We start from the raw sequence: 20,016 nt of genomic DNA, 5'->3' as shown, positions 1-20,016 counted from the left end.
CTCGCAGACATTGACGGATGCACCGGCACCATTATTAATGGTGCCGATGCATCCGTCCTCCCCATTCCCATTGAGTCCTATGGGACTCAAATAGGAACGGGGTGTAATATTTTCTGGCGCCCGGCAATGGGCAATTACCGGGACCACCGGGGCTGTAATGCCCTGGTAGGTCCCCATTGCCGGGCGCCAGAAAAATAATTACTCCGGCGGCAGCCGTGCCGGTACTTACTACCTCATAATGAGGCCAAATGTCTCAAGAAAAGGAGCTACGGCACTGCTAAGCTGTAAACACCACAATAAATTATCAGTCCAACTTGATCCCAATGCCGAGGATGCAGTCTTATCAATGGAATCTTCACCAGTAGGAACAAATGTAGCACAAGAAATATTCCAGGACAAGATGGGATGTCTACATGGGTTTGTGCACCAGATCAGGCATAAAGATAACAGTGCACCAGTAGTGCAGAGAATGTGGAACATTCCTCTTTCAATGAGAGATGAGGTCAAATCACAACTGAAGAAGTTGGTTGAACAAGACATAATCAAATTCAGAGGATTGATGCCTCAGAGTGGGTTTCACCATTGGTGGTGGTGAGAAAGAGTTCACAGAAGATACAGATCTGTGTAGACATGAGGGAATTGAACAAATGTGTTGTTCCAAAGAGACATCCCCTGCCCAACATCCAAGAGATCATCTCCACCATGGGCACAGCAAATTTCTTCTCAATGTTAGAGCTCACTTCATCGTATCACCAGGTGAAATTGCACAACAAGTCCAGGCATTTGACAGTGTTCAGAACCCCAGATGGTCTGTTTCAGTATAAGCAGATGCCTTTTGGACTCATCTCTGCAGTGTCAGTCTTTCAGAAGATCATGTACCGAATATTTGCCCTACCTTATCAGAGAAGAGAGTGGAACATGTCGGAGGGAACACCGGAAGAAGCCAGTTGAGGAACAAGGAGCTGTATGATAGAACTGGAGTGAAAGAGTGGGTGGCACTGTGCATCTGGGACACAGTAACAATCAAACTGCTTCTAGCCCTTAGGGTTGCGACATGTAAGTTGGTCAGATCCTATCCGAGTAAAGGAAGTTTTTAGGTTTGCGGTCAAGACCGAGGATAACAGTGTGCAGAATTTGGAACGAGTGATGATTGAGAGGCGGGAGTCTTCTAACAGTTCTAGTTCCAACAGTCCTAGTTTAAGTTCCTTGCCAAGCACTTCAGATGGGGGTTCTCTCAGCAGAAGAAGGCGACGTGAAGCTTACGTTCCTTTCTCGCAGGGAGTTACAAGTGTGGAGCGGACTAGTTCCTTGAATGGAAGGAACTGCCGCAGGACTGCTTACCTTAGAGACTACGTTCAATAGGTCCATGTTTCCTGTGTTGAGTTCCTGTTGGAGAGTCTCTGAAGAAGAGGGGATGTGTAGGGTCGGCTCCATCTTGAGCTGACCCTGCTCTCTTGTAGAACCCAGCTGCTGTGGGGCTCACGAGAGTGGAACGCGCAGAGAGACAGTTGATGGAAGAAAGCGCGGCTGGTGCCAGCGGGGCTCCCTTTATGTAAGCATTTTACTTACTTATAATAATAAATGTAACACAATAAAATATATATATATTTTAGTACCTACCGTGCCAGTCATCATTGCAACCTAGCACAAAGACGAAACTTTACTGATCCTCAAATAAAATGTTCTGCTAAACAACAGAATTTGGTTTGTGTTTTTCTTGAAAGTCTGGCTAGTGCCCTTGAACATAACTGTGCAAGAACACACAAACCAGCCCAATTACGTGTGTACTTTTAAACACATTTCTTTCATCTTTCTATAACGCACAGAAGTCAAATCTTGGCGATAAACGAGGTGTACTGCTGGATACCGTAACTCTTAAAACCAGTATATGATATCTGAAAAATACTCCCCTGTTGAAACTTGGCTTTGAAGGGTCACCAGTGTAACTTGGTACCTGTGTAGATGGGATCTGATTGCCACCTACATGATAATGACGGGTTGCAGCCTGGTGAGTGGCGTGGCTGTAGTGTGTGGTAACATCCATTCCTGCCTCACTGACGACAAAGCAACACAAACGTTCCTGTGTTATTTATATTCACTTGCATAATTCATCACACCAGCTCACTGTATTTTGGCATTTGAGTTTACTTTTTATCTGAGCACCAATACCTAACAGTACACACGTTTGATTTTATTCGATTTTGTTCACTCTATGTTAAATCCATTCGGATACCAGCATTCCTCTTAAATACAAATCAAACACACCTTTTAGATTTCATTTTAAACAATGCATTTTAGATTTTGTAAAGTAAAAAAAAAAATGTTTTAGCTGAAGGGTATTAAGTGGTCTTGATAGCACAACAAAGGTATCGTCTCTGCATGATCTTTTTTGGGTATGTGTCGCTTTTTATTTAAATTATTCCAAGCTGCACTTTTCGTCCAGCACGCTACCCTCTCTCCACCCAGTGCAGTGTTTCCTTCCGGTCAAAACCACTTATGACAAGACTATGCACTATTGCACAACACAGGCTTGCCACAAGCAAACACGCTTATAAATGATTGCAAGGGCAACTGAATGGGGTGTGCACCTGCTGCACATGTATGCTTTTTTATCGTGCAAATGGAAGCAAGCTTCACTGATTCTATCAGAATTGCAGGTTGAATCTACTTCCTTAAACAGACATCTTATCCCTTTTCAACATTTCATCAATAATAAAAAGCACTTCTTTCGTATACACGGAGAGATCAATATTACATCAAATATTCTCACACAAAGCATAGCCACGCTTTGTGCTTCTTGCAACTGTTCTTGGTTTTAAAAGGGTCGCTTTAATTCCAATAACACCCACTTATGATTTCTGCCCGGTCTCTTACTTTGCCTGTGCATCACATTTGAACTGTCTGTGAATATTCCAAAGCGTAAAGTGTGCTTGTTAACTACCCGAAATGTCATTTTACGATAACTGTTTTACTTTAACAGCAAATGTAGACTTATGTTGTAAAATGACCTGACATATTTTACAGCAGTTCAGAACAGGAAGAACATACTTATTAGAGTCTACAGGGCAATGTACGGAATGAAATTATTGGGGGAAAGGAGTTCTGAAGTATTTACCCCTGCCTGAATAGAATGTTCTAGTAAATATGCAGAACATGGTTGTGGGGTTGGTTTGTAAATGTACTTTGTTCGTTTTCCTTGAAGATGAAGAACATGAAACACAAAGACAGTCGGATGAAAATCATGAATGAAATTCTTAGCGGAATCAAGGTATGGGGTGAATGTTATATTTTCTGGCATGTTCTCGTAATCAGTACTAGCATGTTATGTGTAACTTGACTGGTTGCATGCTCCTTTAATTCATAAATAATGTCTGTAACCTAAGTTCTCAAGCGCCCAGTTACCTCAGGGTTCGGCGCGCAATACAGATAATAAACATATACAAATACAAAATACCATTGCAAGATCAGCCGCAGGAAGCATTTAATGAATCGCTTTAGGCCGTTTGATAAGCATAAGACATCTTTTTGGTTTCTGACCTTGATGAATGCCCTTTGTTTTGTTTTTATTTTTGTGGGTGGGTATACACTTATATTGATCAGTGTTAAGACTACAGAATTGATGTCAATGAGTGTGACATGAACCACCCTTTGTCAGAAAACATTTTAAAAATGGCACTGACAAATTGATGACGGTGAAGCATGTTATCACTGAATACTTAACATAAATGATGCAATTCTCTGGCCACCCAGCATATCATATACAAGAAAAATATGGTGCACACATATGACAAGTGTAAATGGTTAAGGATTGTAGAGGTTCTTAATGTTATTTGACAGGTGCAGGGGAGAATAGTACGACTCTGGCACTAGAAGTCGTTAATATGAAATCACGAAAAAATAAAGTGTCCTCAATTGGTGGACACTCGCGTCCCCTGCCTACCTCTTATATTGGCACTAAAGGGAGTCAACAGTTTATATACTTAATACATGTAAACCAGTCTTTCAAGGGTAATGTTCCAATTTTTCAATTAAGGCAGTATTTCTCATATAACATTTTCACATTTACCAATTAGGTACTGGCCTTCTGGTCAGATATTAAGAGTAAATTAGCTGATACTATGCAGGATGCCGTGCACTGAGATGGTCTGTGTTGCTTATTGGGATTGCTGCTCTCCATTAGTAAATTTGCTAGGAGGTCTGTTTGCCTAGTACTTCTCCTAGCCCGGAAATGTGTCGCACTGCGCAACGGCCCTACTCCCTCAAGATGGATTCACAAACATGTGAGGGCATGTAACTAAGAAGAGACATATCGTGAATTAGTGCATCCTCTCCAGAGACATACAGATATATATGGACTAACCTGAAGCTGTATTTACGTGATAAGGCTAGACAAGAGGGTTAGATGGCTCATTCAGGTCACCAAATCCTGTAACCTTGGGTAGGGTCAAGGATATTTATTGTCATTTTGATATTGTTTGTACCTTTATTTGTGCCCTTTGTAACAATGGAACCTGAACTGTGTTTTACAATCATGCACTTGCGTAATTGATTTATTATGAAATTGTTTGCTTTTGGATCGTTTTAAGATTTAAATGAATGAAAAGATGTAAAAAAAGGCGTTGGAGGAATCAAGCTTGAAGCGTGATATAAAAAAATAATGTTAGTAGGACAAAATTGTTTTCACTCACGCCACTGCCTTGAATATGCACGTACACGCAGAAGCATTTTCAGAGATGCAAATTAATTTTGTATTTCTGCATTGACGCTCTTTGAAGATGTGCATGCATGCCTATGAGCTGGAGCTGGAGCATACATGATGTAAGTGCATGCTTTCTTTTCTTTCCCACTCTCAGATTCTAAAGCTATATGCCTGGGAGCCATCATTTGAGAGCCAGGTGGAAGATATCCGAGAGAAGGAGCTAACTAATTTGCTGAAATTTACCTACTTGCACTCGGTGTCACTCTTCATCTTCACGTGCGCACCTTTCCTGGTAAGTGTTAATGGCAGAAGTCCATACAAATCCTTTGCATTACACAACTGAAGTTGAGTGGTATTGGGCAGATCTCCTTCCATGCATGAATGTATGTATATATTATTTAGTTATGGTACTGCTTGGTCTAGAGAAAATCTTAAGCATCAATAAAATACAAAGCAAGTAATTTAAAATTCTGTTCTACAAAAATACATAATTTTATGAAATCATTATGCATATTAAAATCTTTAATAAAAAAATTAGCAAGAGCTAGAGAAAGTGTCATCTGCCGTCCAACCATACAACGTTGCCAAAAAATACTTAAATGCACTGCATTTGGATCAAGAAGAAACCTTTCATACTGAAGTGATTAATGTAAGGCACAACTTTACCGTATTTGGGTAAGAAAAGAATATATTCTTTTGATAATTTCTTGTTTTCCAAGTAGGGAAAATTTCTTTTGCAGTCCCAGCACAGAGCGTTCTTCTTTTTTCTTTAACATATAAAATAATTTCTTCCTCTTCAGTTGTTAATCTATTGGACTCTCAAGGATCCTAATTGCATCAAGAAACTCCTCCTTTAAAAACATAAACTGTAAAAGTTAGTTGGGGCATTCCAGGCCTTTCCTAGTGAGATCTTTTTTGGCAGGCATCATTTTTAAGATGAGACATGTATATGAATCTCTGAAGTGGTCCTCAATGATGCCCATCCAAGTTATAATGTACATCCAACATTTGACAGTCACTCGACAGCACCGAGGGAGACTTGGCACACCTCCGCAAGAGTGAGACTCGATAGCTTTGATCCATTGTGGGAGAACGTCTAGTTCAGGTTTGAAGCCAAAGGGTGCCATTGGATGATTTTTTGGTGAATGGCTGAGATGAAGGGTCTTAACGAAAAAACCCTGTATTTGAAATTAACTTCTCCTAATGTTGCAATTACTGGTATTATCTTATTAATATACTTCGTGCCAGTAACTGCTGTGTTATGTTGACTATGGAAGAAGGTGCCTAAATATATTTATTCTTGAACCAATTTCACTGGTTTCTCACCCAACGTCCATATAACCCTAAAAGAGTTTGTCCTTTTGCATTAAAAAAAATAATAGTTGGGTTTAGCTTTGTTAATTTCTAGTTTATTTCGCTGCTAAATTGTTTACAACTTCATTGAGGTTTCTTTGCATCACAACTGGGGTGTAATCCAGCAGGCCCAAATCATGAGTGCACTGCAGCCATTGAATGGGTGCTTTCCCAGGTCTAGGAGGAAAGGGGTGAACCTAACTTAAGGTATTGTCTTATTCATCCATATACATATTTAAAATAGGGAGGCAGTCACCTACACCCATTTAAGGCCCCCAGCAGTTTCAACCTGTTTAGAGTAAGTGCCTTCAATGTCCAAGCACACCCTACACTGGTGTGGTTATGCAGAAATGTAATACATTAGTGTGGCAATAAGACCCGAGGCGGCGGGCCAATACCGCCCCAGGTAATGCCCCCGGGGGCGTAGTTACAGGGCCGAGCGTAGCGAGTGCCTTAACGAAGCCCCGGGGGCATTACCGTGTCTCAGCTGCCTGACGTTCCTTAGACTGGCTGCCGATTGAAGCCCGCGTCAAATTCCGAATTTTAACGATTGTCCTTAAATGCAGGCTTGGCATAATGCCCAAATACCTGCAAGATCAAATCCAAGATAAAGCTTACCCAAGGGTCCTCCTTAGGTCTAGTAACCAGAACCTGCTATCTCTTCCACGGTGCAAACTTAAGAAGGTGGAGAACGGGGCCTTCTATACTGCAGCACCCAAACTCTGGAACTCTCTTCCCCCCATGCTACGTCAGCAATCTTCGATTACCTCCTTCAAGAAGACCCTCAAGACCCATCTCTTCTACTAATCATTAATTCTCTCACTTACCTATTATGACCGGGTCCTATTACATCCTGATGTAGTGATCTTCTTCCCATTTGCCTCATGTTCACATTTTTCCGTATGTGTTTTTGTCATGTCTCAAGCCCTCACGCCTCAGGGTTCACGGCTGCACGTTAGAAATTGAATAAAGTAAAGTAAAGTAAAGTAAAGTCAGCCTTTTTCTTCAAGCATTGGCTCTTCCTCTGGACTGCTGTTGGGGAGCTTGTGATTTGTATGCTTTTGTGAAGTTTTAATACTTGCTTCATCATACAGACATTTGTTCTTTTGTGGGGCATGGACAACTGGGTGGCAGTGTCCCTCCACATGAATTGCATGAGTCCTAGAACGGTGTGGCTATGTCCGTGAAAATGTCTGTGCTGGGGGACAATTGGGCAGCTTCTGTTTCTGGTTTGATATGGCACATTTTCAACCTTAATAGATTTGAAGGTCTTTGCCAAATGGGGTGCTCTTTCTGACGGCAGCTCATGGGAGCACCCTAACTCTAGTATCCGCTGGATCGAGACCCAGACGTCCCTTCGAATCTGTTTGCGTAGTTTCACAGAGAAGCACCCCTGTATCACTTGCACTCGAACTTTGTTGTCTCATTGATCAACATGCAGGCGAATGGCAGTTGGTGCAGACAGGCATGGAAAGCATCAAGCAAAGGAGATATTAGTTGGCGTCAATGTCTTACCTTGTGAATTGTTGTTCCCATCAAATAGAGCAGAGTTGACTGCATGGTTGAGTCATCATCCCTTCTCCCAACCATGAAATACATCTCTAATCTTTTGACCCACACAGGCCACCTCAGTCCTTGGATCGACGGGACTTCTGTCATGTCAAATGTACCTATAGACTGGGATATATTCAGACATGTGATCTTGTCTGAGGCGCACACCATGCTGGGCCGGTCTCATCATCTCTCATCTCAACAAATGGGTAGCACATGTACTCACTTGAAAAAAGTCACTAGGGAGAGTGCCCTTTTGTGTGTGACAGCTGATGAGTGCCAATCCCTTCTTCTTTTGTGGGGTATGGGAGCACTGGGGTCCATTCAGTTGTTCAGATGCCCCAGCTTGACTGTACCTGTTGTCATATTGTTGGATATTATTATGCTACATGTGACCACAGTTTTCTTAGCTGCAGGGTCCATGCGTTCTCCTCACCAGTTGAGCCTCTACCTTGTATGATGACCTGCTTAGTCTGGAGGCCTTGTATGGCCTTCTTTGGTCCTTATGATGGAGTGCTGGGCTGTCAGGGTGCAGCCCGGACTCCCCAAAAATCTTTGAAATGCCTCCCACCAAGCACCTAGCAAGCGGGAGGCATTTACTATTTATTGGGATAATGGTTCAAATCTATCAAGCAAACCCTGGCCTGTCTGATTTCCTTGATACATTTACAATATTTGGCATGCAGGGGACTACTTGCACGGATGTGCAGCCTGTAAGAGGTCCTCTCTGTGCAAGGTTCAGACTCATCTAAAATCATTATCATCGTCCTCATTTCACCGGGGGTTGGGGGAATATTTACAGCATCAATAAACAGAAAATATATATTTTTCTTAATGTTCTTTACAAGAAATTAACCATCACGATCTTATGCCTGCAGAGTGAATGTTTTTCCTGATCGCAGGTAGGCTCAGCAAACGTCCTCGTATCACTGCAACAGTCCATGTGTTAATTACAAGCAATTCGGGATGCAGAAATTTGGCAACCTGACACTTTGGGAAAACTGTTCAAATGATGTCAGCAACTAGGAGTTAAACACATATAGGCAATTAATCATGTGATTCATCCCTTGAAAGTAACCCCACACTGCACCTATAAGGACTAGTAGATCATGAAGTTATTGTTATTGTTATTGTTATTTTGCATTTATATAGCGCCTTATATACCATTGGTATGGTCTGAAGGCGCTGGTAGGTTGAACGCCCTTGGGAACCGAAGTTCAGATCAGTAGAGGGAGTAGAGAGAGTCAAAGATGCGTGTGGGCACCATGTATGTGTGCAGCTTGTGTGGTATTCGTGTAATAGCTGCTTCTTAGCGGTAGGTGTGGTGGTTGAGGGGTCAGGAGTATGTGTTCGTTCTGGCAGGATTTATCCAGACCGGATGTGGCTGCGTTAGGCCTGAGGAGAACGCCTGGCTGGGGGTGTGTAACCAGCAGTGTTTACATAGAGTGATGTGGAGTATGTGACGGATGTTGGTATGAGAACAGTTATACCGAATGGTGTCATAGTATCTCTGTGTTCTAGTTGAGTGGTGGTGTAAGGATAGAGTAAGCATAAGGTGGGTTATATGGTCATTCGAGTGTTTTCTGGAATCTTCAAACGAGGCGATTGGGAACATTTCTAAATTCAACTTTCACAGAGAGGCTATTGGGCACACTTCTAAAGTCAGTTTTCACAAAAGGCTATTGGGGACACTTCTAGGTTCAACTTTTCACAGAGGCTATTGGGCACATTTCTAAGTTCAACTTTCACAGGGGCTACTGGGCAACTTGGCAATTGGGCACACTTCTAATTCTACTTTTCACAGACGCTATTGGGCACTCTTCTAGGTTCAACTTTCCACAGAGGCTATTGGGCACATTTCTACGTTCAACTTTCGCAGGGGCTACTGGGCAACTTGGCTGTTGGGCAAACTTCTAATTCAGCTTTCCACAGAGGCTATTGGGCACATTTCTAAATTCAACTTTTCATAGAGGCTATTGGGGACACTTCTAGATTCAACTTTAACAAAGAGGTTATTGAGGACACTTCTAAGTTCAACTTTCACAGAGGCTATTGGGCACACTTCCAAATTCAACTTTCCACAGAGGCTATCGGGGACACTTCTAAATGCGACTTTCACAGGGGGTATTGGACACACATCTAAATTCAACTTTCTCAGAGAGGCTATTGGGCACACTTCTGAATTCAACTTTTCACAGAGGCTATTGGGCACATTTCTAAATTCATCTTTTCACAGAGGCTATTGGGCATACTTCCAAATTCAACTTTCCACAGAGGCTATTGGGCACATTTCTAAATTCAACTTTAACAAAGAGGCTATTGGGCACACTTCTAAATTCTACTTTCTCAGAGAGACTATTGGGGACACTTCTAATTCTACTTTCACAGAGAGGCTATTGGGCACACTTCTAAATTCAACTTTAACAAAGAGGCTATTGGGCACACTTCTAAATTCAACTTTAACAAAGAGGCTATTGGGCACACTTCTAAGTTCAACTTTCACAGAGAGGCTATTGGGCACACTTCTAAATTCAACTTTAACAAAGAGGCTATTGGGCACACTTCTAAATTCAACTTTTCATAGAGGCTATTGGGGACACTTCTAAATTCAACTTTCACAGAGGCTATTGGGCACACTTCTAAATTCAACTTTCACAGAGGCTATTGGGCACACTTCTAAATTCAACTTTCACAGAGGCTATTGGGGACACTTCTAATTCTACTTTCACAGAGAGGCTATTGGGCACACTTCTAAATTCAACTTTCACAGAGAGGCTATTGGGCACACTTCTAAATTCAACTTTAACAAAGAGGCTATTGGGCACACTTCTAAATTCAACTTTTCATAGAGACTATTGGGGACACTTCTAAATTCAACTTTCACAGAGGCTATTGGGCACATTTCTAAATTCAACTTTCACAGAGGCTATTGGGCACACTTCTAAATTCAACTTTTCACAGAGGCTATTGGGCATACTTCTAAATTCTCCTTTCACAAAGAGGCTATTGGGCACACTTCTAAATTCAACTTTTCACAGAGGCTATTGGGCATACTTCTAAATTCTCCTTTCACAAAGAGGCTATTGGACACACTTCTAAATTCGACTTTTCACAGAGGCTATTGGGCACACTTCTAAATTCGACTTTTCACAGAGGCTATTGGGCATACTTCTAAATTCTCCTTTCACAAAGAGGCTATTGGGCACACTTCTAAATTCTACTTTCACAAAGAGGCTATTGGGCACACTTCTAAATTCGACTTTCACAGAGGTTATTGAGGACACTTCTAACATGCTAACGATCCCATTTCTATCTATATGCGACGCAAGCTAGGGTTCAGAATTCTAAGTGTGGTGTATGTTAAGAGTACCAATTTTTATCTAGGTACGGTGCAAGCTAAGGTTCAGTTCCCTACACGTCTGGCACTAGCTAAAATTGGCAAGTAAATTCATGTGCATCGTAAGGCAGTATTTACAATCAATTTACAGTGGTCGCAAGTTTTCCTAGGTATGTCTTGATTTAAGTCTATGGCATTCTATGCTATGGAAGGTAAGGTAGAGTGACAGGGGCTTTCTGGAGTAGAGTGATTGCTCTACACCCCACCCATGCCATACTCACAGTTTTGTTGGTGTCTGGCTTCCTTTGCTTCCCCTGCGGACACCTGCAGACACGTCCTGGAGCCGCCAATGTAGGAGCCGCCCTTTGCCTCGGGCCCTTAGCCGCAAGGGCTGCCGGGCAGTGGGCTGCCCTGGAAGGGTCAGTCAAAGGGGCCAGCAAGCCAATCACACCACGGGGGACGGCAAGGGGGCGGGAGGAGGGAGGAGAGGGGAAGCAGGGACACGGGGCGGACAACGCTGCGGGCAGGGCCCGGGGGGCTCAAGCAGTGAAACAAGGCCCAGATCGCAAGGCCCAGGAGGGTCGGGCTCTCACCCACGCTCACCTGAACACGCCCGGATGGAAAGGCGGTCAGGAGCTGGGACGGCGACTAGGTTCGCCGGCTGCCTTAGAGCAGCCAATCACACCACGGGGGACGGCAAGGGGGCGGGAGGAGGGAGGAGAGGGGAAGCAGGGACACGGGGCGGACAATGCTGCGGGCCGGGCCCGGGGGGCTCAAGCAGTAAAACAAGGCCCAGATCGCAAGGCCCTGGAGGGTCGGGCTCTCACCCACGCTCACCTGAACACGCCCGGATGGAAAGGCGGTCAGGAGCTGGGACGGCGACTAGGTTCGCCGGCTGCCTTAGAGCAGCCAATCACACCACGGGGGACGGCAAGGGGGCGGGAGGAGGGAGGAGAGGGGAAGCAGGGACACGGGGCGGACAACGCTGCGGGCAGGGCCCGGGGGGCTCAAGCAGTGAAACAAGGCCCAGATCGCAAGGCCCAGGAGGGTCGGGCTCTCACCCACGCTCACCTGAACACGCCCGGATGGAAAGGCGGTCAGGAGCTGGGACGGCGACTAGGTTCGCCGGCTGCCTTAGAGCAGCCAATCACACCACGGGGGACGGCAAGGGGGCGGGAGGAGGGAGGAGAGGGGAAGCAGGGACACGGGGCGGACAATGCTGCGGGCCGGGCCCGGGGGGCTCAAGCAGTAAAACAAGGCCCAGATCGCAAGGCCCAGGAGGGTCGGGCTCTCACCCACGCTCACCTGAACACGCCCGGATGGAAAGGCGGTCAGGAGCTGGGACGGCGACTAGGTTCGCCGGCTGCCTTAGAGCAGCCAATCACACCACGGGGGACGGCAAGGGGGCGGGAGGAGGGAGGAGAGGGGAAGCAGGGACACGGGGCGGACAATGCTGCGGGCCGGGCCCGGGGGGCTCAAGCAGTAAAACAAGGCCCAGATCGCAAGGCCCAGGAGGGTCGGGCTCTCACCCACGCTCACCTGAACACGCCCGGATGGAAAGGCGGTCAGGAGCTGGGACGGCGACTAGGTTCGCCGGCTGCCTTAGAGCAGCCAATCACACCACGGGGGACGGCAAGGGGGCGGGAGGAGGGAGGAGAGGGGAAGCAGGGACACGGGGCGGACAACGCTGCGGGCCGGGCCCGGGGGGCTCAAGCAGTAAAACAAGGCCCAGATCGCAAGGCCCAGGAGGGTCGGGCTCTCACCCACGCTCACCTGAACACGCCCGGATGGAAAGGCGGTCAGGAGCTGGGACGGCGACTAGGTTCGCCGGCTGCCTTAGAGCAGCCAATCACACCACGGGGGACGGCAAGGGGGCGGGAGGAGGGAGGAGAGGGGAAGCAGGGACACGGGGCGGACAACGCTGCGGGCAGGGCCCGGGGGGCTCAAGCAGTGAAACAAGGCCCAGATCGCAAGGCCCAGGAGGGTCGGGCTCTCACCCACGCTCACCTGAACACGCCCGGATGGAAAGGCGGTCAGGAGCTGGGACGGCGACTAGGTTCGCCGGCTGCCTTAGAGCAGCCAATCACACCACGGGGGACGGCAAGGGGGCGGGAGGAGGGAGGAGAGGGGAAGCAGGGACACGGGGCGGACAATGCTGCGGGCCGGGCCCGGGGGGCTCAAGCAGTAAAACAAGGCCCAGATCGCAAGGCCCAGGAGGGTCGGGCTCTCACCCACGCTCACCTGAACACGCCCGGATGGAAAGGCGGTCAGGAGCTGGGACGGCGACTAGGTTCGCCGGCTGCCTTAGAGCAGCCAATCACACCACGGGGGACGGCAAGGGGGCGGGAGGAGGGAGGAGAGGGGAAGCAGGGACACGGGGCGGACAACGCTGCGGGCAGGGCCCGGGGGGCTCAAGCAGTGAAACAAGGCCCAGATCGCAAGGCCCAGGAGGGTCGGGCTCTCACCCACGCTCACCTGAACACGCCCGGATGGAAAGGCGGTCAGGAGCTGGGACGGCGACTAGGTTCGCCGGCTGCCTTAGAGCAGCCAATCACACCACGGGGGACGGCAAGGGGGCGGGAGGAGGGAGGAGAGGGGAAGCAGGGACACGGGGCGGACAATGCTGCGGGCCGGGCCCGGGGGGCTCAAGCAGTAAAACAAGGCCCAGATCGCAAGGCCCAGGAGGGTCGGGCTCTCACCCACGCTCACCTGAACACGCCCGGATGGAAAGGCGGTCAGGAGCTGGGACGGCGACTAGGTTCGCCGGCTGCCTTAGAGCAGCCAATCACACCACGGGGGACGGCAAGGGGGCGGGAGGAGGGAGGAGAGGGGAAGCAGGGACACGGGGCGGACAATGCTGCGGGCCGGGCCCGGGGGGCTCAAGCAGTAAAACAAGGCCCAGATCGCAAGGCCCAGGAGGGTCGGGCTCTCACCCACGCTCACCTGAACACGCCCGGATGGAAAGGCGGTCAGGAGCTGGGACGGCGACTAGGTTCGCCGGCTGCCTTAGAGCAGCCAATCACACCACGGGGGACGGCAAGGGGGCGGGAGGAGGGAGGAGAGGGGAAGCAGGGACACGGGGCGGACAACGCTGCGGGCCGGGCCCGGGGGGCTCAAGCAGTAAAACAAGGCCCAGATCGCAAGGCCCAGGAGGGTCGGGCTCTCACCCACGCTCACCTGAACACGCCCGGATGGAAAGGCGGTCAGGAGCTGGGACGGCGACTAGGTTCGCCGGCTGCCTTAGAGCAGCCAATCACACCACGGGGGACGGCAAGGGGGCGGGAGGAGGGAGGAGAGGGGAAGCAGGGACACGGGGCGGACAACGCTGCGGGCAGGGCCCGGGGGGCTCAAGCAGTGAAACAAGGCCCAGATCGCAAGGCCCAGGAGGGTCGGGCTCTCACCCACGCTCACCTGAACACGCCCGGATGGAAAGGCGGTCAGGAGCTGGGACGGCGACTAGGTTCGCCGGCTGCCTTAGAGCAGCCAATCACACCACGGGGGACGGCAAGGGGGCGGGAGGAGGGAGGAGAGGGGAAGCAGGGACACGGGGCGGACAATGCTGCGGGCCGGGCCCGGGGGGCTCAAGCAGTAAAACAAGGCCCAGATCGCAAGGCCCAGGAGGGTCGGGCTCTCACCCACGCTCACCTGAACACGCCCGGATGGAAAGGCGGTCAGGAGCTGGGACGGCGACTAGGTTCGCCGGCTGCCTTAGAGCAGCCAATCAAACCACGGGGGACGGCAAGGGGGCGGGAGGAGGGAGGAGAGGGGAAGCAGGGACACGGGGCGGACAATGCTGCGGGCCGGGCCCGGGGGGCTCAAGCAGTAAAACAAGGCCCAGATCGCAAGGCCCAGGAGGGTCGGGCTCTCACCCACGCTCACCTGAACACGCCCGGATGGAAAGGCGGTCAGGAGCTGGGACGGCGACTAGGTTCGCCGGCTGCCTTAGAGCAGCCAATCACACCACGGGGGACGGCAAGGGGGCGGGAGGAGGGAGGAGAGGGGAAGCAGGGACACGGGGCGGACAACGCTGCGGGCCGGGCCCGGGGGGCTCAAGCAGTAAAACAAGGCCCAGATCGCAAGGCCCAGGAGGGTCGGGCTCTCACCCACGCTCACCTGAACACGCCCGGATGGGTGCAGCTGACTCACCAATACACTTTCAGGTTTAAAAATGCAATGCACCTGTCTCAATGACACCTTTTGTGATGCTGTGTTGTGATTTCATAATACTAAATTGTGATTTGCAGTGCTAACTGTCACACGCCATTTTCCTAATTGTTAATATTTTACATCTCTATGTGCTTGGTTATAAGCATTGTGGGGTGCATTTAAAAGCCCCAAACAGAAGTCCCTTTCACATGAATGGCAGGCATTTTAAACACTGAAACAAAAACGGCCTGGTATTTGTTTTTGTTTTTCAAGTAAAGTTAAAGAGCCATTTGGAAAGGGGCTTACCTGTTATTAATAATAAACAAGCAGCATTTTAATTTACAAAAGAATGAGGAACCAAAGATCCCTGCCACATGGAAAACCGGATTTTTAAACACTGAAAACAAAAACGGCCTGCACATGTGTGTGCAATAGAAATGGTTAAAAAAAAAAGGAAAAGTGAAAAAGATATTACTGCTCACAGAAAAATGTCAGGAAAACAAAACATGATGTGTGGGTTGACAAAGAGAAATGTATATTATGTTTCACCCACAAAACTCTAGTGACATTTGAGGAGCCACTTTGTCTTCATGAAAATAATGTCAGCCCAAGACAGACCCTTTTGCTGGCTATGAGCAAAACTTCACAAAGGGCACCTCCCACTTCCAGCCTGGATGTCACATTTCCCATTTAATGACCAACCGCAATAAAATGTCCTGCTAAAAGGCATCGAAATTCAGTGTTCTCCAGACCGGCTGGCTCTGAAAGCATTGACTCAAGAAAAGTTACTGCTTGGCTGGAGCATGACTAAAATGTGCGAAAATAGGGGGGGCACCCACTTCAAAGAGTAAGCTTCCAACACAAAGGAGATTGATAAAGGCACAGGCTGGCCAGTGAAAACAAATGGCTGGAAGGCAGAAAAGGGCCATTTGTCTCACATAAAGACTCACAATTTATTTAAAAAGACTACTATCATTTAGGCCTTTTTCTCAGCCATATTAAGGTAGATAGATTTCATCTATGTACCATTTTTTATGTAATTTCCAGGTGATTTTTGGCCCTTCTGCAGCCACCCCTCCTCCCTCCTTCTCTGCCTTTCCCCTTTTTTCTGCTGACGAGGTTTCCAGACAAGTCCGATCTATGAAAGTCTCATCTAAACAGGTTTACCCCTGCTCCTCCAAAACTATCAAGGACCACATCGACTCCCTGGCTCCTGCCTTGGATGACTTTTGCAACCACTCCTTCGCCTCTGGAGTCTTCCCATCCCCCTTAAGCACTCCCTTGTGCATCCTCTTCTTAAGAAACCCTCTTCCGACCCCGCCTGCCCAGCTAACTATCGCCCAATCTCCATCACTCCCTTCCTGGGCAAGCTCCTGGAGAAACTGGCCATCTCCCAGCTCAACCTCCATGCTGAATCTGTTGGTAGTCTTCATGACCATCAATCTGGCTTCAGAGCTGCCAGAAGCACGGAAACTGCTCTCCTGAACATCCGTGAGGACCTGCTCTCGAACCTCGACTCCAACACTCTGTGTGTTCTCATTCTGCTCGATCTCTCTTCTGCCTTTGACACTGTCAACCATGCCATCCTGCTCAACCGTCTCCGTGATAACCTGGGTATCATTGGTCAGGCTCTGGTGTGGCTGACCTTTTTCCTTTCCAATCGACCCTCCCAGGTCCAACTGGGGTCCTTCCTCTCTGACATCTTCTTCTCTACCTGTGGTGTCCCACAGGGATCTAATCTCTCTCCCTGGCTGTTCAACCAGTATCTGGCACTCCTTGCCCACCGCATCGCCACTCTCTGCCCCAACTTTCAGTGCTATGCGGACGATACCCAGCTCATTTTCAGGCTACCCTCGGCCTCCTTCTCTCCTTCCCTCATCTCCGACTGTCTGTCTGCTATCCAGGAATGGTGTGCCGCCAATGACCTCTGCCTTAATGCCAGTAAGACTGAGATTCTACTCATCGGCACACCCACTTTCTCCTTCCCTGCAGCGCTCTGGCCAGCCTCTCTTGGCCCGCTTCCTGCTCCTACTTGCAAGGCAAAAAACCTCAGGGTCATCTTCGACTCCACACTCTCCTTCTCTCCTCATATAACTGACGTCTCTAAGAAGTCTCACTACCAGCTGCACCTCCTCAGAGGTATTCTTCCCTTCCTCTCCTTCCCCCAGAAGCTCACGGTCTCCAGAGCCCTGGTTCTCTCGAAGCTGGATTACTGTAACAGCCTCTATCTTAATCTGCCTGCCTCTACTCTCCGCCCTCTGCAACTCATCCAGAACAGGACTGCAAGACTTCTCCTTGGCCTCAAGCCCAGGGACCGTATCTCTCCAGGACTATAATCTCTACACTGGCTCCCTGTGGCTGCGAGGATTAAGTTCAAAACCCTCTGCATTGTCCACAAGGCCTTCTGGGGCCTGGGGCCTAAATACCTTCAACTCTCTCTTCCTAAATATCTTCCTTCCCGAGCCCTTCGCTCATCTGTCTCCAACTCCCTCAGGGTCAGCCGCTTCTCGAAGCAACGAGCTGGGGGTAGATCTCTCTCTGCGGCAGGGGCCTCCCTCTGGAACTGCCTTCCTGCCTCCCTGAAACTTGAGGAGAACCATCTTCGGTTCCGGAAGTACCTCAAAACCTTCCTCTTTGCTTCTGCTTTCTCTCTCCCTCTCCCCTGCTAATTCTTCATTGAAACTGCACTGAACCTGCACCTGGGCCACTCTCACCGACCTCGGTCCTTGGCCCAGCCACTCTCCACTTGCACTGCCTCCCTGGCAACCCCTGCACTGCGGGACTGTCTCTGCATCCCTTACAGCCCCCCCCTCCCAGCACTTGTCTGCACTTACCTTGCACTTGCCACCAGCTGGCCCTATTTATTATTTATTTTTATTTATTTTTTTTATTTTTATTTTTTATTCTACTTACCCGGTTCAGCACTTCCCCCTCTCCCCTTCCCCTTGCACTTTTTCCCTTCCCCTACCCCTGCACTTGCGCGATCTGAATGACACCTGGCCTAGTAGGATCGTTGTCTGTCTTTCCCCCCTGTTCCCCCCTCCCTGCCTCGTCGCGCCTTGAAACACTTGTGTATAGGCGCGTTACAAATGCCATATCATATCATATCATATAAAATTCATCTTCCTGTGACTCTGGAAACTGTAATGGCCAGTTAAACTATGTTTCTGGCGGATCTGAACATGTTCCAAACGTGAAAGTTGGTGAGTGGGTCGAAAAGGAAATTAGAGATATCCTTAATAACTTACATATTCATGACAGTTGTACTTTTTATGGAAACAGCAGAAAGGTGCCACATCGCCGTGCTACATCGTACTGATAAGGTGGTCGGCTTATCTAATTCCCCATGATTAGCAGAGACAAAAAATATGTTTACTATGGCAGTTACTAGTAAAATTATGAAGTTGTGATACATAACTGGTTTATGCCAAAAGTTGAAAAGAGAACAAAGGGGCGATTACAAATGGGAATTGCCATATGTTGCTCCAGTCCCCTAAAACAATCCTGACTTGGAGACTGGGTTTGGAGGAGAGAGAAGGGTAACTGCCCAATCCTAGTGGGGCGGATTATAGCAGGGTACTTCCCAAGATTGTAAAATTGGTGGTGTTATCACTGCAATATAAAGGGGGCTGCACTTTGACAGGGGACACACAGAAAAAGGAGAAAGACAGGAACAGACAGACAAGAGACAGACCATCAGGAAGGCTGCTGAAACCTACCATCTGACAGCTGTAAGGAGACATCAGAGGAGATTGCTGAGAGTGCATCTGGGTGGAGCTGTCTATTTCTAGGAAGGCCTCAAAGCTCACTGGGTCCTATGGTAGAGAGCGGGAGGCCATCTTTGAGACTGGAGTGGCAAGACCCCTGCCCTATCTTTACAGAATGTCCTGAGATGCAGCTGGCTTTCCTGAACCTTAAAAAGAGGCATGCTATGTAGTTAAAACTGAGCCCTGGGAAACCAAAAGATGGGGGAGTCTGCTTGCCTTGAATCCCTTCCTTTTATGGTGAGCAGGGGGGCAAAACAGTGTAGATCCTTAGCCTATGTAACCAAAAATATTAATTTAATTAATTCCCCATTTGACAGAACACTATGGATGAATTTTGTTAAAATTCGAAATTAACAAAGCTCACTTCCCAGTGTGTGCTGAAAACTGTAGCCTATAAATTAATTGGGTAATCCTTGTTGTCTAACTGACCCCAAATTCTTAAGGAAGAGGGGTGTCTTTGTTCTTTAATCAGTCCAACCTTTTAATCCAGCTTCTCCAACACAGGCCTTTCCGTAAAGGGGGGTCTGACATCCAAAATTCCCCAAAGCATTCACATTTTTCTGTCTGACTTCCCAACCTAGACCAAAGCAAGGGGCGGTGGGAGGGGGGCTTTGAAAAACAAAGCGTTGAATCACCCTGTGTTTAGTTTAAACCAAAATTGTGGGCGAAATAATTATTTCCATATGTATTTTTACCAATCTTGAAATCCTACTGATACCGTTTTAAGACTGCAGGAAATCAAAATCGCACATTACATAAGTGCCTTTGCATTGATCAGTGTAATAATTTTGTGAAGTGAAATTTGCAGAAAGTAAGAATTGTGTCTGTGTTCCTTTTAACTCACTTTTGTGATTTACTTATGCTGAGAGAAGTTGATTGTGATCTGCCACAGATAAAGTGGTGTTTTTGATATTTTCGTGCTAATTTCTATTACTTTCAATTTAAATAAATGCCAATATATTTCCTGTACACCGGCCTGGTTCTTGGCTCATTGTTACCTCAGGGGGGAGGGATCCAAGGGGCATGATATGTTTCTGAGATAGGGCTAAAAAAACGAATCTGTTAAACAGTTTGTTGCCAAACCACTTAAGTGGGATGGAAGGAACTCCACGAGTTAAGGGTGACGTCTCTATAAACCTTTACAGTATCTCTATTTTTCATAA

The 20,016-nt window shown here is 47.9% G+C and overlaps 1 protein-coding gene across 1 annotated transcript in view; it reads left to right on the top strand.

Moving 5' to 3' along the window:
• The window catches only part of ABCC2 (ATP binding cassette subfamily C member 2), a 467,216-nt gene that overhangs the window by 213,018 nt on the left and 234,182 nt on the right, over window positions 1–20,016 (top strand). Inside the window, exons 11-12 of the mRNA XM_069611520.1 lie at window positions 3,203–3,268; window positions 4,854–4,991. Coding sequence (XP_069467621.1) covers window positions 3,203–3,268; window positions 4,854–4,991 — 204 coding nt within the window. The remainder of the gene's footprint in view (window positions 1–3,202; window positions 3,269–4,853; window positions 4,992–20,016) is intronic.

The sequence above is a fragment of the Ambystoma mexicanum genome, chromosome 8, assembly GCF_040938575.1.
Source record: "Ambystoma mexicanum isolate Mex_15411 chromosome 8, UKY_AmexF1_1, whole genome shotgun sequence".
Lineage (NCBI taxonomy): Eukaryota > Metazoa > Chordata > Amphibia > Caudata > Ambystomatidae > Ambystoma > Ambystoma mexicanum.
The sequence above is the reverse complement of the archived record's forward strand: the minus strand, read 5'-3'. Positions and strand labels throughout refer to the sequence as shown.